Source organism: Amphiprion ocellaris, chromosome 11 (genome assembly GCF_022539595.1).
Source record: "Amphiprion ocellaris isolate individual 3 ecotype Okinawa chromosome 11, ASM2253959v1, whole genome shotgun sequence".
Lineage (NCBI taxonomy): Eukaryota > Metazoa > Chordata > Actinopteri > Pomacentridae > Amphiprion > Amphiprion ocellaris.
Genome location: NC_072776.1, coordinates 20,165,658 through 20,179,716, shown reverse-complemented (window position 1 = coordinate 20,179,716; position 14,059 = coordinate 20,165,658). Strand labels below are relative to the sequence as shown.

General features: G+C 39.0%; 1 protein-coding gene across 1 annotated transcript in view; it reads right to left on the bottom strand.

The window, feature by feature from the left end:
- col18a1a (collagen type XVIII alpha 1 chain a) overlaps nucleotides 1-12,412 on the bottom strand; it is an 85,959-nt gene extending 73,547 nt beyond the window's left edge. The window contains exons 1-3 of the mRNA XM_023285187.3: nucleotides 12,397-12,412; nucleotides 11,517-11,660; nucleotides 11,350-11,423 (exon numbers count right to left, since the gene is read on the bottom strand). Coding sequence (XP_023140955.2) covers nucleotides 11,350-11,423; nucleotides 11,517-11,527 — 85 coding nt within the window. The 5' untranslated portion in view covers nucleotides 11,528-11,660; nucleotides 12,397-12,412. The remainder of the gene's footprint in view (nucleotides 1-11,349; nucleotides 11,424-11,516; nucleotides 11,661-12,396) is intronic.
- Nucleotides 12,413-14,059: the final 1,647 nt, after the last annotated feature.

Here is a 14,059-nt window from a genome sequence, read left to right as displayed (position 1 = left end):
TTTGTTAGAATACACGTTGACCGTAGGCACACTGAAGTTAGATTACATTGGCTTACAATATGCTTCTGCGTCATAGTACAGGATTTTTATTTGCTTGAGGGCTTTTGTTGTGTAGCAGCTGTCCAAAGTGTTGACTGAATAGTTAATGCACCTGTTTTCTGACAAAGTGTTACCTGCTGAAGTGCCAAAAAAAGTATTTTGTGGGTAAGCGCTGCAAATGGAATTAAATGGTGGTTAGAGTTACTTTTTTTTTACAATATATATTACTTTGTGAGTTCAAGAGTATTTCAATAATTATCCATTCTGAAGAGGAATATTCAAACCAGTTAAAATATGATAAAGAAACCATGAATGGCTGTTAACAGTAAGGGACTCAAAGGACTTGAGGCTCTATGAGTCAAAAGGTACATTATGGTCACATTCCGAGACATGCTCATATCTAATAAAATAGAGGCCCACCTCTTTAGCGTGCAGACTGTCCACTGACAAATTTCCCAGGCTATCAGCATTCTTAAGATTCTCCTGCCAGTCACACAGGACAATTTATTGACTTTATAACAACCTTGATGCAATGCTTAAAGACAAAAAAATCTAAATCTGTTGCTCCTTGCATACACTATAAAAGTCTGGTCATTAAGGTGGGTTGCACATCAACAATACTTAAAAAACTGATCAAAAATGCGTTGGTTCAAAAGCAGCTACTCAACAACACAGACGCTTTGCAGGTTTGGCTGGAAGAAGTTGGTTTTCATCACCCATGACAGACTTAAGACAAGGACTCAAAGATCAAACATCCAAGAAAGAAGTCTGGATCATTAGCTACAATCTGTAAAGCCCATGTCGAGGCATGTGCCGAGGAAATGATTGCTCAAACAATTTCCAAATGTTGGACTCGAAAATAAAAGAAAGCAGACAGTGTTTGTTTGCAGGATTTTTATCTGGTATAATGTTTAGGGTTTTTTTCGAACAGTCTGGCCTGAGAGATCATGTATACTCACCAGTAACGCTGAAAACTAACTAACAGTTGAGTGAAAATAAAACATTAGAAAACACACTACACAAATGAATGTAATGAATTTCATATGCATGTGTGGCATATTAGGGAAAACTTGCAAATATGTGTCATGTGTTAAAGGCTGGCAGTTATAGGTTATATGTATTCGGCATATGGCACAGTGGTAAGTTAAATTACATACATTATGGATTTTAGTTTATGTCTAAAGAAACTACAGTATGTTAAGACAGCTGTATGATGTCTTAATGCAACAAGTTGTCATTTTGAAGCTACCAACTGCAATTTTAATTTAAACCTCTGATTTGTCTCTTTTTCATCATCACCAGATTACAACCATTTCTGTGTAGCCTCCTCTACTTATGTTTCAAATCTAAAATTAGATTCCACCACTATAAGTTTTTAAGATCTAACAAGCTTTGAAACCTTTATTTATGAGGAAACTTCTTTTGTGAGCTTCAACTCTTGGTTGTTGTTGGGTTTTTTTGCATGCAAACAAGACACTTTGACTGTCTTGTTCCTTTCCAACAGCCCTCTAAAGCAAATGGTATGTTTTCATGGTCCATCCTATCCTCTCATTCATCATGAATACACAATTTCTACCTGCCCACACAGGCCTACGATTTACCAAGCAGCTGAAAATGCTGGCAAAGGTGCAGATGCATATGTATATCTTCTCAGCCTTCAGCATAGGCCAAGAATAAATTTCCTTTCATTCCTGTTGTCATAGCTGATTGCATAAGTAAATGACATCATCCACTGAAGATGCAGCCTTCGTCTAGAAAGAAGGTGCATACAGTTCATATCTGCACTAGTTTGGTTGCAAAAGGAGCAGATTATTAGATCATTCTGTTGGCCAGTGCCGTCTCTTTGTCCTTTTTCTGGCTCTTTGAAGCCGCTAAGCCTCACTCAAGTGTTAAGTTTCAGCTTTGCACTGCACTTCAAGAACATGTCAATGCAGATCAACACTTTGACAGTAAATCCAACCATGAAAGAGGGTAAAACACTTCTTTTTGTCACAAACCTTCCGTTTTGTGCGGGAGGGAATCATAGGCCCAAAACCTTGACATTTACTGCAGACTAATACAAATACCACAGTGAAGAACCATCTAAAACAAATGAGATAAAATCAGAGTAGGATTCCCCGTTTTTCTACCTCACAATTAATGCAGGGGACAAAACACTGAGTTGGTAGAATTGGTGATGAATGTTGACACCATATTCAAAAGAGGCTCATAGTGGAGAGCCACGACCCATTCTTCAATCCTAATCCTTGTTGCTTGGCTACCGAGCACCTATCACATTTATTTCACAGATTAATGAAAAGCATAGACTTTGACCTTTCACTCAGATGATCCGCTTCAGTCCCCAAAATCCAAAGTCTCAGTCTCTTGAAAGGGTGTTGACGGGGGCACAAACCTTTAGCTTATAGGGTACAACACCTTCAAATACTCCCCAGTGAATAATGTGGCTAGTTCATACTTCACCTTCAACTGACACTTTAATCCCCTGTAATGAATGGAGACAATGGCTGGAAGGGAATGACGTTATGCCTATGGCTATATCAGAGGCCCAGGGGATACAGTAGATGAAGAGAAGTAAGTGGGACAAAGAGGGCTTTCATCAACAAGACAATATCAGGGCCCTCAATTAGTACAGGCCAGACTAGGGTCTAGGGTGCCAGCGTTCATTGTTGCCCCCACAGGCCACTTTAGCACAAAAAGCCCACAGGTCATGGTCTTCCTCTGTTTCAGCTTAAGCCATGCAAAGGCATGTTATAATCCACGTGATGGGGATTTGGTGAGCTAGTGCACCAACCTGATCTGAAACCAGTGAACTTAGTGAACCGGCAGAGCACCGATGAATAATTTTACCCCAAAGTGAAGATATATGACTTGTAAATTGGCTATAGGGATCACTGCTATTTCAAAAATGACACCCACATAAGAGGGAAGACATATCATAACTGTGGCAGTATTATGTCAGTGGTCCTAAGTAAACATTGTTCTGCAACCTCTTTGGGCAAGGAACATCTCGTTTCAGGACTGAGTGCAGCCACGCGAATGACACAGACAGAGATCTAAATATAAACAAAAGTTAGAAAAGTTTCCTCAAAGAGAGCCTCTTCCAGTGGTTTGATTTATGTATAGTGTGCCAAAACAAAAATCTACAGTTATCAATACCTGAATGCATTCATAGAGCAATGATCTTATCATGCTTCCAAAGTTTCACAAAGAGAAACAAAAGAAGAGTGGGAATAATAGACTGGAAACAAGCACAAAACCAGCCAAACCCAAGGCAAGCGTGTGCCTGTTTCAGGGTCTACACACACCAACCAAACAGCGAACTGCCAGGTATTGTCACGTACTGAAGTACAAACTCCTAATAAATTATTTCCTTTCACTCAGACGGAGAGTTTATTTGCATTTCTGCAGCTTACAAGTCTTATGTTGCAGTCTTCTTCTTTATGCAGTTTTACTCTTGTTTGTTTGTTTTGTATGTTGCTTTTCGGTGAAGAAATGATGGGAAAGTTGGTGAGCCGAGGCAACATGAGGTGAAATTAGGCTACATAATGGGACGTGAGAGAACATGAGATAATCTTTGATGGGTTGAGGTCACCCAGCTATTTGTTTTGGTTGATAAAAGTTCTTTGGAAGCTGAGATTATTGTCAAGCTGTGTAGTGACCGAAACTGTTAGGTTTCGGTCACTACACAATAAAACTGTAACTTACTACACAGTGTGTACACAGACTGCATGGTACATTAGCACAGCTACAGCAGCTACTCAGACACAATACTGAAGGTAGTCAGTTATGAGTTTGGCAACATTAACAGGCAATCACTGTAGTATCGAACATAAAATGAAACAAAATACTCTCATAGGTAAGTCATGAGTAAAATCAGAGGTATTGTGTAGCCTGTATCAACAGGTGGACTGATACAAATAGAAATGCATCCATTAGACACTACAGATGACTAAATGCCTCCTGCACAGATGAACTGTTGAAAACAAACTAAACTGTGACCATATGAGAGGAAATCATTCGACTGTAGTTTATAATGCATCTGAATGAATCCTATATTTTTAAAATAAGTGTAAGTTTCCTCTTGCATTCTTACCTTTTATTCCCACTTGGAAGGACACAATCAAAACAGGAAACTGTTACAAAGACTTTACCCAGCCAAAACTATTACCGAGCCAAGATAATAAGGTTATAGACTGGACTTGTGAAACAACTGGGTTTTGTTGAACATGACAGTAACTGAACTTCATGGGATGCTTCAGGCAGTGAAATGGCCAATGAGGAAGGGAATTTGACTGCAGACCTTCCAAGTTGTCTCTTTAACCGATAATGCCACTGTCTCAGCAGACAAATAGCCCTGCAAATCTTTCACTGGACCTCTAAATATTTAACATCCCCATGGTTGGCCTATGTCCCTCTTCTCAATAGATGGCACTGTGCCACCTGGCCCGTAACAACCATTGAGTGAATAGAGGGCACCCTTTATTGTCTACGAGCTCATGATTCACACAACAATTAGCAGCTTCCAAGCTATGAGCGACTGAGGCATTTGCTTTGTAAAAATCCAAGCTCAGCACATGATCAAACAAGGGTCTAGGTCTTTTGTCTCAGTATACCATCAAGCAATGATGTAAATACAAAAGTGGAAAAAGGGATGCCTTCACTAATTCCCTCTAGTTTGTGGAAGTTGGTGTTGAGAGGCACTTAGCTTCAGTGCAGACACATTTATAAGGTTGGGTGGTCCATAAAATTGTAGCAAACTTCAATTTTTCTTTTTTCCTTTTTTACATCTCTTCATTTTACTACCCAATATCAAGTGCATCTGGAAAGTCGACCTCTCGGATTCTGACAGGTACAGAGTGGACAGGTCATGTCATCGAATCCCATACCTCACCCAAATTCCTACTTCCGGCAAACCCATACGAAAGTAAAGGACAGAGGTACAGGACTCAGCAAATCCCTCTTTTGTCACAGGAGCTCTAGTCTTGATGGTAATCTCCCTGTCCCATGGGATTCTCCTCAGTTCACACCCCCATGGTGTGAGATTTGTGAGAGGGTAAAAAGAGAAGTGCCTACAGACATGGCAGCTCTTGAAGGACGGGTGAATGAGTGGAATTCAAGGATGCCTTGAAAAGCAGTCTACACATCATGAGAGTCAATCAGAAGATAAGAAGACGTGGAGAGCAAAAAGAGGGATATAACGGCAAAGTGGGGTTCAAAACACACAATGGCATTCCCGAGAGGGGCCTCATGAAATCCTGAATGGTCTATTCATTCATTAAAAAAAACACATTGGGTGGTAGCTGGTGCTTGCGTTAACAGTGTTCACATCTGACAGTTAAAATATGCTTATTTCAGATTCGAATCTGCAAAGTACCTTTAAAATACTGTAAGAGGATCACCTCATTAATGTAGCCATAAAGCCGTCTATATTGTTCTGGTCACTCAGTCCCAGATCATGGAGAGTGAAAAGCCAATGGTATAGATTTCTTAGGACAAGAGAATGTAAATGGGTGGAGGGGGGGTCTCTAGTTTCATGCCTCTCTATGTTCAGCAGGCTGTCAGTGAGGACAAGTGAACACTACCTAAAGCTGGTGACTAGGACAAAGTGCCAGGTAGATAGATCCGGTTTCCTTTGCTACAGCCAAATACAGCTTTGTGGTGGAAAAATCTGCACCTGGTGGCCATGGAAACCAGTTTTCATCCAGCAGTGCTGACAAACTGACCATACAGAGTAAAGGAAAACCTTGCATGAAATGCAGGGACTTCTAAAGATGCCAAATGGTTTTTGTCAGTATAGTTTGGGTGGTCAACAGTACACTACTGCAACTGTTTGCTGTGTTCACCCCTGGCAATTTGCTTGCATTTTTTTGCTTCTTTAAGTTCCTTGGCAACTTCTATCATTCTATCTATCCTCCACCCAGGTAAACAAAGTTACTGGAATCATAATCTGCATAATAGTGGAACAATACTTTTCTTCTTGCAACACGTATCTCCCACTTGTGTTGTCATTACACTGAGTTAATCTACATGTGCAATGTAAGTAGAAGTATTCTGCTGTGAATTATTCTAATGTGAACAAAGATTTTTCTGGAGGAAATTTCAAAATTACTTTCAAATGCGCATAACTAGGTGGACAGGGTTTAGTATTATGATAATTAAGTGTTTGTAATACTTTTCTAATTTTGCTCGATGTTCAGATCTTTAATAAAAACCTGAATATACTGTAGAGTCCTGTAATTTGCAGACCTTCACACCTTCCGTTAACTGTTACCTGGATTTTCTCTGGGAAAGACAAGCAAATAAGTGAGGGTTTCACCGCGAACAGGAAAGAGGTGCTGAGAGGTAAGAGGGCACTCAGTGTGCCATTAGTGCTGGAGATAGTTGGGTGTACAGAGCAAGTGGCCCTACAAATCCTTTTCTGTTGGAACATAAGCAGTAATTATGGTGTCTCTCTGTATTTTGCTACTGTCAACCCAGCATTTTGACATCAGGGACAACATGAGAGAACAGCTGAGTGCACCTGCAATGCTGAGTGGTTTAAGCACATAAAAATACAAATAACAGCTGTCAGTTGCATTCAAAAGGATACCCTGCCCTCAAAAGCAAGATCATAGGGGATCGCAAATACAAAACCAACACCAAATCATCACCAAGTGCATTTCTTTATGAGTGGCAATGCAGTGTTTACATAATCAATATCAGATTTACATTCATTGCAATATTACATTTAGTGTCAAGAGTTTTGCTAGAAAATAAACAACGCAATCGCTCCTGTATAATCAGATCCATTCAGTCAGTAAACAATCAGGGTGTTCGTGGAACATGACACAAAAAAACTGCACTACTTAGAATGACATGAATCACTATGAAATAAGCCAAATCATGATAAAATATACTTTTTACCAGGTTGTGTGATGCTAACGTACAGAAATAATCATCCTTTTCCAACTCTCACATTCTGATACACAGACATGATGATAGATCTGCCTTTAGTCCCGTTGCCTCTCCCCACCCACTTTTTGACACATAATGAAACAACCATGAACTCGGTAGGCTATGTACCAAATGGGTGTGGCTCAGGTAGCTGTTTTACAAAGGTCATATTGCATTCTAGCACTGCAATTTTTGTGCGTCTTTATGTGGTGGGAAATGGTAAGAAATTGTCGCCAACTGTATTAAAAAGTGACAGTAAGAGTGAAGCAAACATATATTTGGTTGAAATTGCTTAAAGGCATCAGAAGTGCAGAAAATACTAAATATTTACTCGACAGATGTAGATCATGACAAGCACTATGAAAAACAAAGCAAGACAGTTCAATTTGCTTTATGTTTCCCAAGCGTACATACTGTAGACTGTAATTCAAACAGTGTTTCTTGTGACACAAGAGTCATTTCAAACCAACCGGGCCGTGTTTTTCAAAGTATATGGTAGATGTGGATATACAACTCTTCAGATTCACGACAGGATCCAGATGGGCTGAATTAAGTACTCAAGGCAGGATGTGACCACCGTGGTTTTCTTACAAAAACACACTGACTTGAAAGTAAACGACACCAAATCTAGGTTTCCTTTTCTGTCTCCTTAGGAAATGTATTTCTCATACAGAAAAATGTCTTTGTGCTGGCCTTTGACAGTTATGCCGTGTTAAAAAAAAAAGGTCTACGAGATAAACAAGTCCCTTTGAAGTCATCGTGTAAACAGCATTTCGAAAGATTTATGAAAGAAACAGCTACATGTGGCAACTGAAACTTCTGACTCAGTATCAGCAGTGAATTTGAACCTGATTTGAATCTTGATGATGGACAGACGCACTAACACACAGTGGCATGTGCAAGCACAGAGCGTAAATGCATAAAGGAAGTGTCAATTACATGTGTCCCATTTTCTAAAATGCAGAAAAACACTACGCTGAGGAAGCAATCCAGATATCCACTTGACATTTTTAATGACCCCCACCCACAAACTTACACACAAATGTATGCTTATGCTGAGTCAAAGCCACACAAATTCCACAGTCAAAGACATAAACCATCTACTTAGCAGAGGTTTCAGTAACTTCCCATATGCCAGTAACTGACACAATACACCAAAACAAATGCTAGATGGAACTTCCCAGCCTTATGGCTATGAGACACTTGCAGAGATGTCGATTATGCATAAGTAGGTTTCCTGACTAGAAAATCCAGGGATTAGACATCACAAGGTTGACTGAGTCAACAGAATCTGTGCACAGTCGGCCCATTTATTTCATTTAAGGGTTACAATGATCCTAACAGAGGCACCACTCTAATAGCCACTCACCACACACAACCTGACTTTTACTCTTGAAGGCGTGGCTGTCTTCAATTTGAATACATTCGGTGTGATGTTTTACAAAAACTGAATCTTTCCAGGGGATCAGTGTTGCTCCATGTCCTACACTATAACCCTGTGTTTCTATCAGCGTTCAATTACAAAGTGTAGAATCACATCTGTTATAGGAATTGCTATATTTGTGGTGAATCAGTACATATACATTTGCTATTTTTATTTATCTGTTTTTGTATATTGGTCCTAAATGTTCTTTCTTTTGTATATATGCATACTATTTGATTTATAGAGGGATGTCAGTGCATATAGAAGGTAATCTCTGACAGACATTTATTATCTGTAACAAAAACAAATTAATTAGAAACTACTAACTTTAATTTTCTTCCAGCTCTTTTCTACACTCCTGAACAAGCTCATCCAATGTGGACTTGCAATAGCTGTGAGGTTATTAAAAACAGTCTGCCATGCCTATTTTAAATGCAGATATGTCCCCCCCAAAAAAAAAATACATTATCGTTCAAAAGTTTGGATCACTTAGAAATGTTCTTATTTTTGAAAAAAAAGCATGTTTTTCAATGAAGATAACATTAAATTAATCAGAAATACAGTGTAGACATTGTTAATGTGGTAAATGACTATTCTAGGTGGAAACAACTGATTTTTAATGGAATATCTACATAGTGGTACAGAGGAACATTTCCAGCAACCATCACTCCTGTGTTCTAATGCTACATTGTGTTAGCTAATGGTGTTGAAAGGCTAATTGATGATTAGAAAACCCTTGTGCAATTGTGTTAGCACATGAATAAAAGTGTGAGTTTTCATGGAAAACATGGAATTGCCTGGGTGACCCCAAACTTTTGAACAGTAGTGTATGCAAACAAAGAAACTGAACTTCAAAAATGAGTCTAGTGTGACAAAAACTGCAAAGTTCAGATTTTCTATTTCGGTACACATATCCAGAATGGAAGCAGATGTTTTCCTGCAAATACTGCAACTGCAAACTACATGACTCATCAACGGATGTTTGTCAAAGGGTGTTTGGCTTCAGACATACTACTCCATTATACACGTTACTATAACAGGAGTATCGACTGCCAAGGGTCAAGATCAAGAAGACGTGGGAATTCTGAACAAAAGATGATCCATAATTAAATATATCTCCTAGATCTGTTCTGGAATTAATGCAGCAATGTAAGTTTTTTTTGTTTTTTTGTTTTTTTTTTTTTTAAAGTTTAGTTTTGTTATCCCTGCTTAGCACATAAAGCCTCTTTCGTTTACCACTTTTTATAAATGGCTTTCATGTCTCCCTGGCCATCATGCATCTGCACTAAAAAGGAGAAAACCAAGCCAGCTGTGATTTTTAATGTGGCATCTAATTCAGCCATTAAATGGCACAGTGGGGTGTTCCCTTACAGCCCCTTCCCCTCCCCCGGCCTCGTCCTGCTCCCTTCAGGCAAAACCACGCTGGGTGCATGTCAAAGATCACATGACAATAGGGATTCCTGACCCAGCCAGGGAATGGGAGTGAATCAGACCTAATTCAACCATGTCGCCGGCTGAAACATTGCTCTTGAGACAGAGTGGCAGGCCTTTTCAACCTAGACCCACACAGACAGGACAGCATTCCTGTGAAAATGTCACTTTGTTTCAGAGTTATTTACAATATGTTGTATCCTTTTGAAGTATTATTCTGATGGTACAGTGAATGGAAAATTGAGTATTCTGAGATTTGGCATGTTAATACCAAAGAGAACAAAAAGGATCAACACAGGCGGGATAAATGGCAAAGTGCAGTCAATGTTTGATCAGATATGGGATGCATTCATTTCTAAAGACAGTACTAGAAGTGTTACTGTCAGTTTGACATTCAAAATCTTCCACCCAGAGCTACCAAAAAGCTGCATCTAGTCATTAGCGATCATAGTCAATCAAATATTAATCATCATCCTCTCAGTTTCCTCTCCCTATCATCTGACAGCTACACAGTTCCCCAACTGAACGTTTACTAAATTAAAAGTACGACATTAGTCAGGTTCAAAGATAAATTATTCAGGAAGAGAAGAGAGTTCCTTCATTTGGTAGATCTTGTAGCCCTTTAACACCATTAGCAGAAAAAAAATGCTCTTTTTCAATTGCACTGAAGTTATAACAGCTGCAAAGATACATGTTCAAAATTCTGCTCATTCTAACTGGACTAACAGGTCATTACACAGCAGGGAAAGAAAAAAAGCCTGTTTCAGAAGTGAGATGCAACCACGACAAGAAAACCTCTCTTGTCACATACAGAGCAAGAGTCAAGACAAACAAAAAAGGAATGCAAGTGTGCTCAGAAAATACTGTAGACTTTGGACTTGAGAAAAACCTGTAAACCGTCCCACTTTCGAGGAACAGACAAACTGCTGTGTTTTATCACTGAATCATAACAATGTGTCAATTCAGCTTTGCAGCAGAAAAGCTGAGGTGAGTTAGTGGTGCATAAAAGGTTGCTGTGGAGGCTTGTTAACAGAGCACACAACAATGCCACCCAAGCCAGAGAAGACAACAGTGAGCAAACATCACGCTCAGCATACAGAAGCAGCTGTATGAACTGACACACATGCATAAGTGTCCCTGCAGCTTTCTGATGGTTAGTTCAGTAAAATAGCCAAGGAAATATTCATTCATATTTATAAACAAACAAATTTTCACTTATTCCTGAAGGCTGCACAACAAATAAAACTGGTCATCTGCATCCATGACTACACTATCCCCCAAGATTTGTGCTAAAAATAAAGTCCTTAAAAAGTACATTTGTCAGTGTAAGCCAGTTTTTCACAATCTCAGGCATTTACTGTGAAGACAATCACAAGATTTATGTACTGCAGGTTAAATGTTAATAATGCCCTGGAGTGACTAGATACGTCCTGAATGTAGCAGAAGTCTTCAGAGTAAATGATCTTCAAGTCTAATCATGCTGCCAGAGTCGCTAGACTAATGTTTTCTGCATTATTTCCTACCTGGCCATTGCGATGCAGCTGGGCTGACGAGAATAAGGACGCAGCAGACGAGGCGCTCCAGCCATGAAGAACACCTGCGGAGGTAGCAAAGCAGTCACATTCACAACTTCACCGCTTTACAGAGAGCTACGTGAAAAGGTGGAATTAAAAAAAACGCAAAGCAGTACCTCATCTTCATCTCTTCTTCAGCTGGGATCGAAAGCTACATGGACTAGTCGGGGGAGAGGGCGCGTAAAAAGTGTTCCCAGCCTTCTTGGTCCAGCACCGCTGCTGCACGATGCCGGAACAGCTGATGAGGACGCAGCGCTTTGCTGGAAGCGGAGAACAAGTGTGGAGAGAGAAGTGACCTGCAGGGCTTCACATCAGGGACTCCGCCAGGTCCTAAAAGGGAACCTTTCCACTCACACCCCAGTTTGCAGGTTACAGAAAATAATAATAATAATCATAATAATAATCATAATAATAATCATAATAATAATCATCATCATAATAATAATAATTTTAATAGAATCATAAATCTGTACTTTAAAATGTATTGTTATTATTATTATTATTATTATTATTATTAGTAGTAGTAGTAGTAGTAGTAGTAGTAGTAGTAGTAGTAGTAGTAGTAGTAGTAGTAGTAGTAGTAGTAGTAGTATTGGCATTATTACTATTTCTTGCTCATTATAAAACAACTTGAACTTTTCCTTTTTTCATACTTTTCACATTTGAACAATGCAGAGCAAACAGGCAGCACAGAGCAGCTTGTTTCTCTTGTGACAGTGTGACAAACCTGTCAAGCCCAAAGCTGTGCCCGTCTATTGACACTACCTGGAGTGGATGTGAAAAGGCCAAAAGTCTCTGCACGAGCTGTGTAAACCGGAGATTTCCACCGGAAAATCTTCTGTCATTCATGCAAAGTTTACATTGTCACTATACCTTCTCCAGCTATAGTGGACTCACAAGAACAGACTTGACTGGATAATGAGCATATGTTGCTTCAGTGAAGGCCTATTTGCTTTAGTTTATCTTGTTTAAAGGTAAAGGAAAGGTGAGACCTACCTGAGGAAGATGGGGGGTTTGGGTGGAAAAGTGATGAGTGATTCAATTTCATTCCTAGAAGACAAAAATCTGAGTCATTGCATGTGATAACTTCAAAAACTGATCTTCTACATTATTAGACTATTGGATCCCAGCCAAGCTTCACATCAAACATCTGTTTAGCCTCAAACCTACAAGATCACAGTTTTATAAATCAGTGAGCCATTGGTGTGCCCAAAATTAAGAATTTCTGTTACATTTTTTTTAAACCTCCTGAAGCTAAATTTTGAAAGCTTGAGACGCTTAACAGATTAAATGCCAAAATAATACTCTATGAAGGAGTGATGTGAATATGCACAAAATACATAGTGTAGCTTGAATACATGAAGTGGAACCATTAAAGATCCCTTTAAGACAGACATGTTTAGTAATTTATAAATTACTGTGCTGTAAAAAAAAAAGAGAGAGAAACTTTTGTCCGATATGTTCTTTTCCAATGAAAAAGAAAGAAGAAATTCCTAATTCCAAAGTTTTTCTACTGGATACCTGTTCATATCTCAAAGATCATTTTCCATGTATGACTTCAAGTTCTACATTACATTAAGAGTAAGCTGCCTGTTGATCGGCAAACAAAGCACTTGTGATATCACAAATCATGCTCACATCATGAGCTCAGACAAACTTTGAGCAGATGAACTGTGAACATACATTCAGTACAGTGAAGGTCCAACATCCAAGAGAAGTAACAATGACTAAAACACTCATACTACACATTTTCAACACTACAAGCCACACAGTAAATCGATAAGAACTTGCATTAAGTCCATTAAAAATATCTCAATGAAATCATGTTAAAGTCACATTTACCCTGAAGAGCATGTGCAGTACTCGATGAACTGAGTTGTGGCATGTTGCGCTTACACAAGATGACCACTAGAGGATGAAGTTGGTTTTCTTTTCAAGACCTGCAAAGGCAACATTTGATCCTGTTCAAGTACCATTCATTAGAGCACTGCTGACAGTCTACAGTATACACCACTGATTATGTTTGGCTGAGCATTTTAATGTGACACATACTTTCCTTTTATTTTTTGCACCTCTGTGTTAGATGGAACTCAGCCTTGACTTCATCAGTGTGTGGCTTTCTGTCCTACAGGAACTAAAGAAATAGTGATATAAAAGTATTCATTGTGATATTCTTTAAATAATCTTGTATGATTGTTCTGAAAATGTAACTTGCTTTTTGTCTAAATACACACAAAACAAAAAGAAGATGCAGTTAAATATAAATACTCAAACATAATGTCAGATTTCATTCCATCTCCACCCTCCACAAAATATTAATAACACTCCATTAATTGATGCACATTAATGCTGCAGCTCTAGCTAGATGGACCAACTCCTGTAGCTGCATGCCTTGTTTTTTAATTTGTGATTTCATAGGTTTAGAATATTTTAAAATGAAAATTCATGACTTCAATGGTATTTCTGTTAGGTCTTTCTTCATGATTTTACTGAGCATATGATGAATGTGATATAAGAAAAGGCATTGGGTTCTGTCCTCAAGCCCTATGTATTAGAACCTGCTGTGTTAGTGGCTCTGTGTGTAGTCCTCCAGGCTACTGTTTGAACACGTCCACAGTTTTGTGAATGTCTGCACTGCTCACATTCCAATGTCAGGGAA